We start from the raw sequence: 16572 nt of genomic DNA, 5'->3' as shown, positions 1-16572 counted from the left end.
CCTTATTTACTTTTGCTTTAGCACTGAATTTTAAACTATCATTTGTAGAGTCACTATAGCCTATTCTATACTATTTGTCAGGTAAATAATTTAAAAGTCATGTTCTGAAGTGTGTTGTAATAGAACAAGCAAATCAAGGGAAACATAATAATTGTTCAAGGTAATAGTAATTTAAGAACACATTAATGTTTATTAGCTTGTCTAACACAATGATGTGTGTAGTAGGCTACTTATTTACAATGTGCTCAACAGGACTTTGTTCTGGAAGTGCATGGCCCTGGAAGTGATTTGAAATTTAACTATCTAATTAAATGAAATAAGTAGCAAAGTCACTCATCACTGGATAAAGTGAATTTCAAATATCAAGCCCAAATGATAGTCATTTACTGGCCAAATTTATTTGTAGGGATCATCAGTACTACAAAGCAATGGGCATGAGTGGTTGGTGGTAGAAAACTAAGTTTTCTCTTCTCAAGGGAAGGAACTACAAATTTGATACAAGACTTTGATGTGTTCCTATAAAGTTGCACAGAAATAAGGCAAGATGCAGCTGAACACATGCAAGAAATTATGCAAGTTACTGAGACCCAACACATGCCTCTGCTAAACTTTCTCTTAAGACTTTTATTAGAGATATTTATAACAGAGCCACAGGGAGAAATATAAACAGGCAACAGCAGAGTTTGCATCTTCAGTGTCAGCCAGAGCTGCTGCCGCCTTTTCAAGTGACTTGCAAAGCTGCCAGATGGAACAAGCAAGACAAAAATAGCTACAAGCTGAGGCAGGGAAAGGTTGTTGATGGACCAGGGAAAGTGAGAACAGTGGGAAACGGAGCATGTAGTGAAGGGAAGAGAAAGGAGGGGGATTTGAGGGTGCTGGAAAAGTTGAGAGGCCAAATCGTTGGGGGGGGGGGAGAACACAGGGAAAACCATATTATGAGGGTGACAAAGAAAGGACAACTCTGAAGGTAAAGAAAAGTGGGGTGGGTGGAGAGAGATGCTTCAACCTCTGCCTTCAGTTATGCAGGGGAAGAAGAGAAAAAGTTGAAAAGTCTAGGACTTCTAAATTCTGCTGTGCCAGAGTTTCTGTGTCCTCAGCATCTATGTGACAGAAGAGATAAAACTGTGGTGCTTTTCCCCATTAGCTCGTCCCCATGTCACTGCATGTGATGATGAGGGAAAGCCACATCTGATGCACTTCTACTTAGCTTGAAGCTCTTGTACAAGACCCTGTCCTTAAAAAACAAGGGAGGGGGAGGTTGTCACCTTTTGTCTTTAAAGGTAAAGGTAAAGGGACCCCTGACCATTAGGTCCAGTCGCGGACAACTCTGGGGTTGCGGGCGCTCATCTCACTTTATTGGCCAAGTGAGCCAGCATACAGCTTCCGGGTCATGTGGCCAGCATGACTAAGCCGCTTCTGGCAAACCAAAGCAGCACACGGAAAAGCCGTTTACCTTCCCGCCAGAGCGGTACCTATTTATCTACTTGCACTTTGACGTGCTTTCAAACTGCTAGGTTGGCAGGAGCAGGGACCGAGCAACGGGAGCTCACCCCATTGTGGGGATTCGAACCGCCAACCTCCCAATCGGCAAGCCCTAGGCTCTGTGGTTTAGACCACAGCGCCACCCGCGTCCTTTTGTCTTTAGCCATTGCTTAAATGTGCAACATTACTGGGCGATTATGTTTTATCTCCATGCTGTGAAAGCTAAGGGCACCTCTCCTATGAGGAAGAGGCTAAAACATCTGTGTTGTTGTTTTAGCCAAGCCGTCAGAGGTTTGTAAAAACATGCACATTGTGGAGGAAGTGAGCAAAGTGAAGTTTTTCTCCTCTTATAATACTACAGTTCAGAACAGGCAGATATTAACTGCCACAAGACGTGATAGCCCCTGTCTTAGAAGACTTAAAATGAGATTAGACAAAGCTATGGAGAATGAATTTAATCAACAGTCATTGACCATAACAGCTAACTCAGACAGGGGACTACTAGATATCATTCAGGGTGGGAAGAGAAAGGGAGGGCTGTTTCATTCATGGCCTGCTTGTGGGCTTCTTAGGAAAAGACTGTGTCCCTTACAGAATGCTTACAGAAAACAAAGTGCGTAAGATGGCAACCATGCTGAGCATGTTGACTCAGATAAGTATGGACCACTGAGTTTCGTGAGATATTAACATGACTTACTTTTGAGTAAGCATGCAGATTAACGGTGCATTAAACTGGACAGTGACCTTCAACTGATTCAGCAGGTCCCTTTTACTTTAGGAGAAAGGCCTTCATCCTCCTTTCAGTGGCGGAGCACCTATTTTTCATGCAGGCGTTCCTGATTCAATCCCTATCAACTGCAGCGAAGACTAGAAAAGACTCCTGCCTAAAACCCTGGAAATCTGCTGCGGGTCAGAGCAGTCCAGGAGCGAGGAACCTGTGGCCCTCAGATGTTGCTGGGTTACAAACACCTATCAGCTTTCCCCCCTCACCCCCCCCCCCCGTGCCAAGCCGAAAACTATGGATGTTGCAACCCAGCAACATGTCGTGGGGCGCAAGTTCCCCACCACTAGAGTAGCAACACTGAGCCAAGAGGGTTTGTCTCAGCGCTGGGCATCTTCTTAGGCACGGAACCTCCACATTCAGGGGTAGTATAGCTGCAAATGCCAGGCCCTGAGGGCAGGTGCTCTGCCTCTGCCTCCCTGCTTGGTGAGGTTCCTGTCCAGCAGATATCTGGCTGGGATGTCCGCCGTTGGAAACAGAGCGCTGGGCTAGTTGAGGCGCGGGAGAAGGAAAAGAGAAAGGCAAGGGCCGAGGAGAAGGAAGAAACAGCGGGGGCAGGGAGGGGAGCCAGGGCAGCGGGGTGGGTGAGGCGGGTGGGCGGCAGTCCAGTCAAGCGACACCCGCCGCCCGCCCCCCTCACAGCCTCAGGCACAACAAGCGCGGTTCCCCTTCCCCCTGAGGAGGCGAAAGGGCAGGCGAGGGGGGCAGAGGTCAGACCTGAACGCTTGGAGCGGGCCCTCAGCTCCAGCACTTTCCAGCTCACGTCGGCTAGAGCGGACGCCATGGCGAAGGGAGGACCGGCGGCGGCGGCCGAGCAGTCAGAGGAAGCCTCGGAGCTCGGCTCTGGCGCTCGCCTCACAGACCCGGACTCTCCCTTCCCCCGCCCCAACTCCCGAGGCAGGCGGTTGAGCGGTTGCCCGGCCCGGCCGTAAGTGCGTCCCTGCGGCGCATGCGGGCTGAAGGGCGCGCGGGCCGTGAAGCAGGGAGCGGGCGCGACGCTGTCGTAAAGCGAACCCGGAAGCCGGTCGGGATTGTGACAGGCGCGCCCCCTCCGCCCTCTCGCTTCGCGGTGGTTCTTCTCTCTCTCTCCCCCCCCCCCCCCACCTTCCTGACATTCCTCGCCTCAGCGGATGGGGCTGTAAGTGATGTTGGTGGTCGCGCTGGCAAGGAGGAGGAGGACCCGGTTTGTTGGCGCTGCTGCTGTTGCTGCCCGTGCGCGATGAGGGCTCCTTGCTGTCGCCGCCCGCGGAGGGGCCTCCCGTTCGCCCCCTTCCTCCTCTTCCTCTCGTCCCTCCTGGTGGGAGCGAGGCCCGGCTGGGCCCTGCAGAATGTCACGTCCCAGCTCTTCGGGAACCAGGCCTACGGGACGCTGGCCGCCTTCGGGGACTTCAACTCCGACAAGCAGACGGACCTTTTCGTGCTGAGGGGAGGTGAGGAGGGAGGCGAGGCGGGAGGGCGGACCTTGGCTGGGTCGGGGTGGGCTTGGCATCAACATTATCCTCATCTTCTTCATCATCCGTTTATTTGTATGCCACTTCTCCACGGCTGTGCTTACAGCATCCCTCGTGCAACACACCACATAAATATCTTCTTTATTTATCTATGTTACTTCATAAAATTTATACACTACTTGATTGCAAAAACAAAGCAAAACCTCAGAGTGATTGACAAAAGAGGGTAAGACCACGGTATTATCAGCAGCAACTGCTTTTAAAACATTCAAAAAAGCAATGACACGTCATTTTCTTGTTATATTAAGAACAATTGGAAGTAATCATGAAGTCAGTAAATACAGAAGAGAAATGCATATAAGTTAACCTGTTTGAGCAGCTTGGACTGAAGCAGGAGAGAGAATTATACCCAACATGAATGGGAACAAAATGGTAGTACACAAAACTTTTTTGGGCGGGGGTTGATTACTATTCCCAAAGGATGTTTCGCAGATACTAATCACAATGAACTTTTATACACTGTATGGTAGAGATATCGCCCAGCTTTCAGCTATGTCTCCTCTCTCCATTAGTGGCCCACCTCTCACCTGGGGAGGCAAAGGACCTGGGGGTGGGGAGGTGTTGGACCCAGGCAAGTGGCAAGTAGATTAATCAGTTGCAATGGATCTGCCAAAAGAATGTTGAAGGGTTGTTTACATTGTTAGTTCTGATCACAGTAGACCTACTGAAATGAATGGGCATAGCTAAGTTTTGTTTCCTTTATAACAATTTATATACCACTTGATTGTTTTACAGACATTTGACAACCGTATAAAATAGAACATATAGGTAGAGTTAGGTGCATTCATTTCAATAGGTTTACTCTGACTAGAGCCAAGTAGAGCATGGCTTGAGGAGCCCCATGTCTGCCAATTGTGGATATGAAGTGAATTCTGTGTTTACAAAAGGAGTGTTAGCTTTAGGGTGGAAAGCCCTGAGCTGGTGAAAGAAACCTGTTGTTCTTTATTGGTCCTCATGCATGCCACGCCCTAATGACTCAATACAACTCACATGTCTGCAGCATGCCTCAGACTTGGTAGTTGATTCCAGACTAAATCACAATTCATAGAAGTAGTTGGGATGGGCTTTTGTTGTATACTGAAGCCCAGCAGCATGGTTAGAGCAACTTTTCTGCCCAGAATTCTGTAAGACATTTCATAGGTTTTCTTGTTCTGTGTAAATTCATAGCAGACAATTGTATTTGTAGTGATAAAGAACAAGATTTGTCAAGATATGTCTCTGTTACCCTTGTAACTGATAAGAAACATATTGAAATGGGAAACTGCATAACGCAAGATAAGATTCATAATGCCCAGATAAAGAAAGATGTGACTTTGAAGTGGTTCAGTTGTGAAGCCAAACTCACTTTCCTCACATGCAGCAGTTACCTCTTTTTAGGCAAACCATCGCTTACAGTTTTGCGTTAACCAGAACACTATGGTTTGTGCTTGCCCTGCAAACAAGAATTGAAACCCATGATATTTTTCAATTCATAGTTTTCTTTTTGAGGCAAAACAAAAGTCTAATTTTTAGGGGAACCATGAAAGGAGGGAAACCATTTATGAAATGAGTGGGAGTAGGGAGCATGTTGACCTGAGCATGTAGACCAGCTAAACGTGTTCATGTAAATACAAAGTATGATTTGGCATTACATTTAGACCTGTGTGTGTGTGTGTGTGTGTGTGTGTCTCAGTCTCACTATAGTGCAACAGTGGTTTTCCAACTTTGTTCCAGTATAGTGCAACAGTGGTTTTCCAACTTTGTTCCAGGGAACCTAGGGCTTACTCAGTGAGAAGTTTAGTAATGCTGAACAAGGTTCCCTGGAAAAGTTTGTTCATCATTACTTATATTTTCCTGCAGCATTCATGGGAGTGCTAGGTCTGTTCTAGGGGCACTCTCCCACTTTGTATAGAGAAAGAGTGAAAGTCTAGCAGAGCTGGCAGTGTGCCTTGTGAACTGTGTGTGTGTGTGTGTGTGTGCACGCGTGTGTACACTTACCCTAGAAAGTTATGTAAAGCATACAACACTTACTCTAGGGTTCCTTAAGTCTACTCCACTTCACTGTGGGGATGAGTTACGGTGGACCACATGGCAACCCGCTCTCCTCTGGGGGCTGGGGATGAAGTCCCGTGTTGCCCAGGGTATCCTGGCCATGTCATTGTCCAGCCAGCCAATCCGGTGGCTGGGGGGGCGTGGCTGGGACCATTTAAGCTGAGGCGTGAGCCAGAGGGCTTCCTCTTGGCTCGCTTCTTCAAACTCCCGCCCTCCCTCCCTATTTTCAGGTTTCTTTTTCGTTCACCTTGCTATGGACCTCGGTTGGTCACCATTGAGGGGCCTGGTAGGATTTTTTCCACTTGGCAAAATTGGCATGGGGCCATTTGGTTTTCATCTACCTTGTAGCAATCGTCACAACTTTGTAAGGTTTTGTGGTTAGGCATTGTTTGACCTTATGATGGGGAAGGGGAGGTGTGGCCATCATCTGCCCCTCCAAGCTTAAGGGTATTCCGTTAAAGGAATCCGGAGCGGGGTGAATCTTGTCTGAAGCCTGGGGCAGTTTTAGGGCCATGACATGACCCCACCAGGAACATCTGGGAGAGCTCGGATTGGTCTGCATCAACGGTGCTCCCCTTTCTGGTGGTGGTTTACCCTTACTGGACTTCCTGCACAATGGGCAGGAGTCAGATAATCGGGTCCATTCAATGCCTAAGCCAATACCGCTCACAGTCTGTAATCAATAAAGTTGTGGCCAAAATTTGCCCAATAACATTAACGTAATGTCTGTGTCCTGGTGTCTTATTCTTTACGAGGGGGTGTTTGCAGGGTCTGGACACGAAACAGATGAGTTATTGTGGAAAAGGTTTCCCAGAGGGTCGTTCAGAAACCATGTTTTACATGACAGTTCCTGATCTGATGTTTTCATTTTAGACTATGGTCATGTTTTTCTTTGGTTTTCAGATGGTGAATTAAATATTTTCCTGGCAGACCAAAAAGAACCCTATTTTAAGCCCAAAGTCAAATTATTATTAACGTAAGTATCTCTTTATAAGGTATGTTAAATACATCTGATATATAGCAGATTGAATTCTGTTCTCATCCCATCAGAACAGGCATAAGCCTTTCCAAAAGGCTGTTGTGTGCTATTTGTTATAACTGTCTGATTGCTGAACTTAAATGAACTGTCCAAATGCTGAATTTATTTACCATGGGACTTAAGTCTGAAGGTTGTGGCTTGTGGTTTTGTGATTTGCACATAGGAAACTTGTGGTAACCTGATATGTGATAACCTTCATAATTAGTGGCTTGTAGACTAGAAATGACGCTTTACATTCAGAATTGGGCAGAGCAATCCTGAACATGTTTGTTATGGAAATTACTGTCCAATAAGTTTGTTTAGGATTGCAGTTTTGAATACTGGCATTGCCATTGGTTTGTGAAAAATTACTGAGAAAATATTCCACTTCTTTCTTATGCTACAGACAAGGGCATGTTTAATTTTTCCTCATTTTAAACCCAGCTGAAGCATTTTTTGTGGGGGAGGGCCTTTGGGGAACTTATTCTAGGAATGCCTCTTATCTCCTTGTGTGTGACACATAGAAAAGAATCCTGTGCACCACCAAGTGTTACTCAGGGGATCATTCTTGGTTGGTGCAGGGAACTGGAAAGACCCTGTTCAAATGTGAGCCAAGGTAGAGACACTGGCTCCATTGGTAGACTTTGGAATGGATGTTAGCCCTGCCATTTGCCTAATGTATGCCATAATAAACTTTCTATTTATCTTTCAAAAGCTTTATGATGACAGTCCTTCTTTTCCGCTCACTCCTTCTCTGTCCAGGGTTCCACCTTTGAGTCTATATTCTATGTGGAAGCAATTTATTAAGCCCTATTTTAAAAGCATGAAATAGATTCAGCAGTTGGAAACACCTCAAGAGTTTTGTGGGCAGAATATAGAGAATGATATAAGCTCAAATATTGTGCTGCATTAGAAGAGGAATTATGTGCAAATCACTGTTAAAGAAAGCATGATTGTTTGCAATCACGCACTAAGTAATTAACAATACTTTACCTTTTTTAATTTTAGAAATGTGGTGATAACCAGTGTGGTTCCTGGTGATTATGACGGTGATTCACAAATGGATGTCCTCCTGACAACTCGTCCTCAAAAACAACCTAACGCTGACCTATCAGTTTTAATTTTCTGGGGAAATAATCAAACTTTAGGTAGGCAATACCATTTTAAAATTTCTAGAAAGTGGTCATCAAGTTCAGTCCTGAAGGATGTCTAGCCATTGCCCTGTTCACGTGTAAGGAAAGGGGGTTGGAGAGTTAGTGTTGTACTTGCTCATGCAACAATTGACTTCCATGTGTTCAAGGGCCCTATGGGTATGGTACTTTCACACATGGGTAAGGGCCATGGGTCAATGGTAGAGCACATCTAAAAGGTTCCAGGTCCCAGGCATTTCCAAGTAGGACAGGCAAAATCCACTGTCTGAAACCCTGGATAGATAGACAGACAGATTGTCTGGTTTGATATAAGGCAGCTTCCTATGTTCACACATACACCACTATTGTTTTGGGGTAGAGTAAATATGCCTAGTTCAAATCTGTCCTTTCTAGGCACACAGTCAATAGACAACAATTTTATGACTTCCTTTACTCTCTAATGTAGCAATAATAATGCCTCATAAGGGTTCACGTAATGGATATTGATACACGATTAGACTATTAGGATATATGTTCAAGTAATGTGTGGAGCCAGATCCTCACACAGTCTCTGTCTCATACCTTCATGCACGCTCACACACTCAGACTGCTATCTATGGAAACAAAGGGCATATATTTAATTCTTAGCAACTGCACTCCTGTTTCTCTTTCCAAGGACATTGTAAAAAAAAAAAAAATCTGGTAAGTTTTAGAGGGGGAGAAAAATCCTCTCTAACACTTTCTTTTGTGACTGCACAAAAAGCAAAAGGAACTCCTTAATCCCAGCAGAAGAATGCAAATAATGTCAATGCACAACTGAACAGCAAGTACTGCCTTAACTATTCAGAGCCGCAAAATGTAGCTGCATCCAGAAAATTGTGTGCATGCAGTTATAAAATCTATGAACAGTTCTTGCATATTTGCAAGGAACATAAGTCTATGTCTCTGCTTTCATATACTCCTCTCTGATTTGATCTGGCAGCGTATCTTCTTCTCGAGAAAGAAACTGCAGTTGCTCACTTTGCATGACATCAAAACCCTTTTCCCACTCAGCAGCTCCCCATGGGCAGGAGAAGACCCAGAAGGCTGGATTAGGTCCTGTGGGCCAAGGAGTTCCCCATTCTGGGTTTAGTGCTACATGCACATCAGCTCATTAAAAAGTGTTAATTTAAATGAACTGTATTAATAGTCAGCCCACAGAATTAAATCAGAATGCTTGAAATACTTAGCAGTTGAGAGAACCGAGATTAACAACTGTATTTTTTCTTTCTTTTCAGATGTAAATCGTAAGTTTGTATTAAATAAAACATTTCATGATGAGCCACTAATCATGGAGTAAGTATATGTTCATTATTATGAGAAGAGTTTACAACTGTAAATTAGAATAAAACAGAGAAAATATAGTTGACTCTCTGTGCAGTGTCCACTCTGAAATAAACTCAATTGTGTTCAGTGGGACTTTTTCCCAGGAAAGTGTATATAGGATTGCAGTGTAAAAGTACTAATCATTTGAAATGTGGTATTTAGCCAACCTCTTCTTCACATTTTAAAAAAGGGCTGTAACTCAATGGCAGAGCACCTGATTTGCATGCATAATGTCCCAATTCAATTGGCTGCATCTCCAGGTAAAGAGAGACCTTTTTCTGAAACCCTGGATAGACACTGCCAGTGAATGTGGACAATACAGAGCTTGATGGACCAGTGACCTGATTTGCTATAAGACAGCTTCATATTTTTCTAAGCTTCTGCATACTTTGGGTGGGGGGCAGTATTAAACATAGAGGAGGAGGAATTGTCATATTATTGACAGAGCAGCTGGAAAGTTCAGCTTATCGTTGTTGCTCCTGCAGTTTCAATGGTGACTTAATTCCTGATGTATTTGGAGCTACAAGTGATTCTGACAAGCCACAGGTACTGCTTGGCAGGTAAGCTGAATTCATTCATTACCTTTTGAAAAGATGCATTGTTGAGTCATAAGTTTCTGCCTTACAGTATTGGTGTCATAAATCCTCCTGCTGTGAGAGAATTTTGGGCTTGCACTGAGCTGAGCCTTAGATATGCATTTGGTACTAGAGCTTACAGGGAAGTAGAATTCGGTGTATAATTGCCTCTGTAGACACAACAGCCTGATTTGCACGTAACACTTGGCGCAAATGAGAAAGTATCCTGACTCCCAGAGGGGAGATTGCGGACACTTTGCTCTTTCCAAGTCATTTGCCACTGAGCTGATCCATGGTTTCGCTTAGTGTGCTGTCTGAACCCCGGCTTGTGGTTTAGCACTCTCTAGACAAACCATGTGCCATAAGTCATAGGATAGATCTTGGTTACATCTTATGGTTTGTCTGGAGAGAGCAAAGCCAAACCACAACTTTTTACAGCACAATATGACAGCAAATTGAGTGATGGTGAGCAAGGCGGTCGTATTCTCCTCTCTGGAAGCCTGCATATTTGCTCATTCACACTGAGTAATGGTTTGGCATAGCATTACATACCAACATTTATGTGTGCTTTATCACATTTTGGCATCTTTATCGCTTGTCCTGTATCATGACCGAAAAGGAGGCCTTGTAAGTGATTGAGAGCAGATTATGTGCTCTCTGATACAAATCCCTACTTTCCTTCTCTTGTGGACTCCCAAAGGCATTTGACTGACTACTGAGGGAAGAGAATGCTGGACTAGACAGGAGTTTGGTCTGATCCAACAAGACTATTCTTACACTGTTTGTTTGAGCAGTAGTTAAGAATTACTTCTGCACTATGATGCTTGCCATTGTTAGTTTCACACTTAATCAGGATTTGAAAATGAGCTTTAAACAATGGTTTCAGATCCTTGTAAAAGGACTCTAACATAAATGATGATATAATGGTGTGGATTGTGATGTTAAACCATGGTCGGTGCGAACAAGAGCTTGGAGGGAAATTTTGTGCTGAAAACGTGGAAGGGTGCATGATTTTTTGCGTGCTGGTGTTTCAGCTCTAGCTGCTGTGTTCCTTTTTATTTATCAAATCAATTTTACGAAACACTATAAATGCAAAATTACCAATATTCACAAATTATGAACACAAATGTCTGTTATTCAGAATAATATCTAAACCTATACATTTTCCCACTAAAATTGAATTGTTAGTTTACTCGAATCTTATTAAACAAAGTAGATTCTACATCTGACTGCTGTGTTTCTTTACAATACTGCAATGGAACAAGTCTGTGATGGTTGGTCACTAGGAACAATAGAGAAAAGTATGGCAGGATGGAAAGAAGCCAATTGTAGAAGCTTGGTGTGAGCTGACTTGTTGAAGGCATAAATGCACAACACTTGTGCTTACCAAGATAAGGCAGTCATTGCGATGGCTGGGGCTGTTGGGAGTTGAGTTGCAGGTTCCTTCCTCCTGTCGTTAGAGGAAATCATCTTAGAAGAGGCATCCTTTCCTGTTTCTGAGAGAAGGGAGGTTGCCTCTTTTTAGGAGTACTGTATATTTGCTATCTATTATGTTGCTAGAAATCATCCTTTTAATAGTAATTTTAAAAATCAGTTCGGTGATAAGTTGTGGCTCTATTTGAAAATCAAATAGGGCCATGTGCCCTATTTTTTACATTTTTTTACATGTGCTCTTTTCTAAATCGGGTTATTAAATTAATCCACATGATCAATTGTTTAATGTTTCCATCGTTTTAGAGGTATATATGAACACTAGGGGCTGCTGCGCCTTTGCTAACTGCCCTTCCCCTCCACCTAACCAAACCCCTCCACACACAGCTCGCGCCATTCCCCATACTATTTTAAAGGAGGGAGGAAGCATATCACAGAGTAACTTACTAAACCTCTATGTGAAGCACCTTTCCCTGTGTGTTAAACTTTGCTGTAGGCGCCTTTAACAGAGCAGGGTGGTGCTTCACAGCTCCTCCTCCTCCATTAAACAGCTCTCCTGAGCCACTTGCCACCCATACTACTTCCTTGCTCACCTGCCTCCCATTTGTCATGCTGCAGTTGTTGTGGCTGCCTATGCGTTGAACCAAAGGTGAACTATTCTGGAAGCTCTGCAAATGCCCTCTTAGCAGTCAATATAATCCCACAATTAATAAGTAGTTGTAACAATGAGCTCATATATGTTTATATTCACTTGCTTTGATATAGGCTAATTGACTTGTTTTGAAGCTATCCATATCTGTGGGCTTGGGGTGCTGGACTCTGAGCACAGAAAGGGGAACTATCTGTTGCCACCTATGCCCTTATCTGGTCAGGTGAAGTCATGGGAAGTCCTGGACAAAGTGGTGTTTGCTGCTTTGTGTATAAAGAACATAGGAACATTTACTTGGGCATGGACAAACCATCTCCTTGATGCGATGCCCATCCCGCTTCTGTAAATGCTGGGAGACATGGCAGGCTGATTTACTGTAAGTCTAGACCAGGGCTCAGCAAACTTTTTCAGCAGGGGGTCAGTCGACTGTCCTTCAGACCTTGTGGGGGGCCAGACTATATTTGGGGGGGGGGAATGAACGAATTCCTATGCCCCGCAAATAACTCAGATATGCAATTTAAATAAAAGCACACATTCTACTCATGTAAAAACACCAGGCAGGCCCCACAAATAACCCAGAGATGCATTTTAAATAAAAGGACATATTCTACTCATGTAAAAACATGCTGATTCCCGGATTGTCCGCAGGTCGGATTTAGAAGGCAATTGGGCCGGATCTGGCCCCTGAGCCTTAGTTTGCCTACCCATGGTCTAGACCTTTCTTTTAAAGAAGCACTAGAACTAATTGTTCTGGTGTTTTTGACATCCTTCTTTGGTATCCCTGCACCCAGCCACTCCCACAAGCTCTTTGGGCTTAATGGATCAGGGCAGCCTGTTGGTGACTGTGCGAACTGCCGAGTATGGTGACAGGCTTACATTTTTATGTATGTAGGAAGATAGACATATGGAAGGGTACTGAGTGCAGAATAAATCCAGGTGTCTGAAGCCTTTGACAGATGTTTCAGTTTTATATGTAATCAATGGTGATGCTCATCAGCTCTAAAGGAAATGGTTTGTTGTGAAGTGTTTTGCACTTCCCTGGGGCTTTTTAGCTATTGTGTCAAGAGAAGCGCATTAGACCTAGAGAAGTCAATCAGATTATGCCACTGTTTCCATAGAAACAGTACATCAGTTTTTCTAACTTGTGTCCCCAGGCCCTTAAATGTTTTAATTAAGAAACCTATTTGTATCATTCAGGCTAAGAGTACTGTTCTTCAATAAAAAGGTAAAATATTCCCTCATTTAGGTAAATCACCCAGTAATTTAATATATCTATATTAGGATAACTAGATGGATTGTTGTCCTTTTCCTGTTTTTAAGACTTGATTTTTTCATCTCAGAAATCTGTTTATAACATCTGTTTTTGACAGGGCAAATTATTTTGTACTATGAAAACAGAAACAGTGTTTAGATGTTGAAATCATTTTAAGTGTCTAGGGGGAAGTTCTTCTGCCCTTCTGAGATAGTTTTATGGCCATTAATCTCTTTCATTTTTATCAAGATGACTTCTGTTTAAAAACTGTGACTTATGGAACAAAGCCTGCACATTCCTCAAGGGTGTGGATGACAGCAACCGTAACCTTGCAATGATTGTGTTGGAAGATTTTATCAGCTTTTGAACAAAAAAGTCTCCTTGCTCTTTCCTATCCCCCCCCCATCCCCAGTGAGGGGGAATATTTTTAGTAGAAAGTAGCGTGGTTGTTAAAAATAAAAGGTTGAATATTATGGATCACATTATAATAAATTCCTCACAGTGTGTGAAGAGCACAACTCTCCTTTGCATTTCATGCTTTGTCTTTTAAGGGGGAAAGTGTATAAGTTCATAGGGAACTTCTGATAAAATTAATGCAGACTTATCAAGGATGGTGTCTTTATCCATTTGGAAATGGAAACGTGTCTGTCAAATGTAGAGGACACTTTTGGGAAATGTACTTGGACAGCAGTGGGTGCAAAATCTGAACAATAGAACTAATAAATATGGAATAAAGAAGGGGGGGTAATATATTTCATCCTCTTCCCACTAGCCATGTAGTGGGTTTGCTGTTTGCAGTTTGCTGACTTGTCTCCTTAGAGAAGGATAGCCAAAATGGTACTCTCCAGATGCTTTTGGACTGCAACTCCCATCAGTCATGGAAACTCATGGGAGTTGAAGACCAACAACATCTGGAGGGCACCACTTGGCTACCCCTGCCTTTTTAAGGATTCCCTATAAGCCTTGACTGACATGTAGAAGCCAAAACTGTGTTGTTTTTTCAAAAAACAAAAACACGACATCTCTATGTTGCCCTTCCTTCAACAAGCTCAGAAGGATGTACCTTTGATATGTAAGGATGGCTTAAGCTGAGATAGAGTAACTTGCTCACGGTCAAGCAGGCTTCATGGTTAAGTTTGAACATGTGTCTCCCTGAAGCTAGATCACCTGTCCTGAAGTGTTCATGTTGATGCTGTGGATCATCAAAGTTGTTTCCAGTGTGGTCTGTGTCCCTTTATAATGGGGATTAGGACTGTGTGGCCCTCCAGATGTTGTTGGACTACAGTTCCCATCATTCCTGGCCCTTGGTCGTGTTGGCTGGGACTGATGCGTGTAGTAGTTCCAGAACACCTGGAGGGCCACAGGTTCCCCAGACCTACCCTAAATGAAGAAACAGGTAATGTTGGTGTGATCCTACTTGCAACTAGCAGTTTCTTTAATTTATTTTCACCTCCAAATACCTCAAGCAAAGAAGTCAAATTCAATTGAGCTCTTATCATCAAAGGACAGCCTGACTGGGATTTTGTGTGTGTTTTTATTTTTTATAAGCCATTAATTTTCAGTTTCTTGCCATGAGTAGGCTTCTGCTTATAAGGGCTGAAGGTTAAATTCTGAGACAAGAAAGGGGCATCGGTTTAAGTAAGAACGAAGACTTTGAAGGAATAAAGTATCTTAAGCCAAATCTTCTTAAAGAATACCTAATCATTGGATGAACTAGTCAGAAGTTCAGCAGGAGCAACAGCAATACCAATTAAGTATGTTTAGGCAACTGTTTGGAAGTAAAAAAAAGCTCCTCACCCGGTAAATGACTTAGAGAGATTTCACATAACCTTTCTTTCTCATTCCTGTTCCAGAGTGCCTTGTCTTATACAGTTATAGCTATTCTGCACGATCTAAAAATCGAGTTCTTCATATGTGTAGAATACATTTTCACTATTTGTCTGCTTGCTTAGTCATTCTCACAGAGACAGAATCTTGGGTATAGTTGTCTGGCTGAGTTCCCAGCTGTGTGTGGCATGGTACTAACAACCTTATTTGAGATTCCATTTATTTGTTGCTTGGAAATGTTCCTATGAATATGCAGAATACAGGCAAATAAGTATGAAACTGAACAAAAACAAAAATCCTAACCATTGTCATTCAGTGTAAATCAAAATATGGAGAGAGAGGAGATGGTGGTAATGCAAAGATCCTTTGGTTAGCATGTTACAATATTGGGGATGATCGGTGGAATACTAAACAGAGGGAAGACATAGCGTTCTGGGCACTACCATTTGAAATTGTTGGCTGGCTTAATTCAAGACAAATTGGCCCATTGGTTTAGATAGCTTTGGGGAAATAGGGGCTAATTAAAAGGTTAAGATGACAAAATAGGAACATCATATTCCAGAAAATCGACTGCAAATTAGCCCAACAAGCAAGCTCATGGTTAAAAGCAATAACCACAAGCCAAGGTAACAACTCTGTAATGGGAGAGTGATCTTTCTTCTTCTGGAAAATAGAAGTATTATGAATGCAAGTAATGTTTACTCAGATCAAACGTAAGGCAGTGTTAGTCCTTTGAAATGGTATTGTGTTTTTCTGTCCTCTTACTTTGTTCTTCCATTTGAATGAACTGTGTCAAAACAACATGAGACTCATTGCATTTTGAAGGCTACCAGGTACATATATTGTAGTATAAGCTCTTTGTTGGTAAAGCCTGCTTTCGCAATTGCATGAAATGATCGCCGTGAGTATGTATAAACCTAGAGGTTGCTCTCTCTCGCACACATATTATATAACTGTAGTCAAATCAGTTATGTGCAAGTGGTTGAATGCCAACATTGATGATCTTCAGGTGTTAACCTTGTTATTGAAACTAACTGTTAACAATTTCCCTTCATAGGAATTTATCATGGCACATAGCTCTGGACACACAGAAGAAGTTGTACACACCTCACTCCCATGCATTCATTGATCTGAATAATGATTTCACTGCAGGTGAGTCACTACTTTTGAAATATCTTTTAAGTTCAGTTTGGCATTACATCTACAAACAATTAAAGTGAACATTAAGCAATTGCATATGCGTTGTGAATTTCCAAGGCTGAGTGGCGTCCAGGACTCAGATCCAACAATGTTTTTTCCAAGCTGAGAAAAAGGGTTTTTCTCAGGAAGAGGAGAAAGGAATCTAAAACTTAACAGGTTATTCTGTGTCTATGGGAGTCCTATAAGAAAAGCTCCTTTTAGACAAAAGGGGGGGCAGTAAAAAACAGTGCTTGAATTATAGGACAGCATTTTGTTATGGCCCTGTCTTCACAATATCTCTCTGTCATAGGAGCCAACTCCTAGGGGCCATGGCGGCTTCG

The 16572-nt window shown here is 43.1% G+C and overlaps 2 protein-coding genes across 11 annotated transcripts in view; one reads left to right on the top strand and one right to left on the bottom strand.

Moving 5' to 3' along the window:
• PHKB (phosphorylase kinase regulatory subunit beta) overlaps positions 1-3190 on the bottom strand; it is a 135751-nt gene extending 132561 nt beyond the window's left edge. For 3 of the 10 annotated variants that reach the window (XM_077931519.1, XM_077931513.1, XM_028740223.2), the window contains exon 1: positions 2981-3190. In XM_077931519.1, the coding sequence (XP_077787645.1) occupies positions 2981-3047 (67 nt within the window). In that variant the 5' untranslated portion in view covers positions 3048-3190. The remainder of the gene's footprint in view (positions 1-2980) is intronic. The other 7 variants (XM_077931516.1, XM_077931511.1, XM_077931514.1 and 4 more) reach the window with 3 other exon arrangements.
• A 115-nt stretch (positions 3191-3305) lies between these two features.
• The window catches only part of ITFG1 (integrin alpha FG-GAP repeat containing 1), a 119711-nt gene continuing 106444 nt past the window's right edge, over positions 3306-16572 (top strand). Inside the window, exons 1-6 of the mRNA XM_028740229.2 lie at positions 3306-3693; positions 6709-6781; positions 7832-7971; positions 9231-9288; positions 9804-9878; positions 16110-16204. Of these exons, the coding sequence (XP_028596062.1) occupies positions 3483-3693; positions 6709-6781; positions 7832-7971; positions 9231-9288; positions 9804-9878; positions 16110-16204 (652 nt within the window). The 5' untranslated portion in view covers positions 3306-3482. The remainder of the gene's footprint in view (positions 3694-6708; positions 6782-7831; positions 7972-9230; positions 9289-9803; positions 9879-16109; positions 16205-16572) is intronic.

This window comes from Podarcis muralis, chromosome 7 (assembly GCF_964188315.1).
Source record: "Podarcis muralis chromosome 7, rPodMur119.hap1.1, whole genome shotgun sequence".
Classification (NCBI taxonomy): Eukaryota; Metazoa; Chordata; class Lepidosauria; order Squamata; family Lacertidae; genus Podarcis; species Podarcis muralis.
Note: the sequence above shows the minus strand (reverse complement) of the source record. Positions and strands in the feature narration are given on the sequence as shown.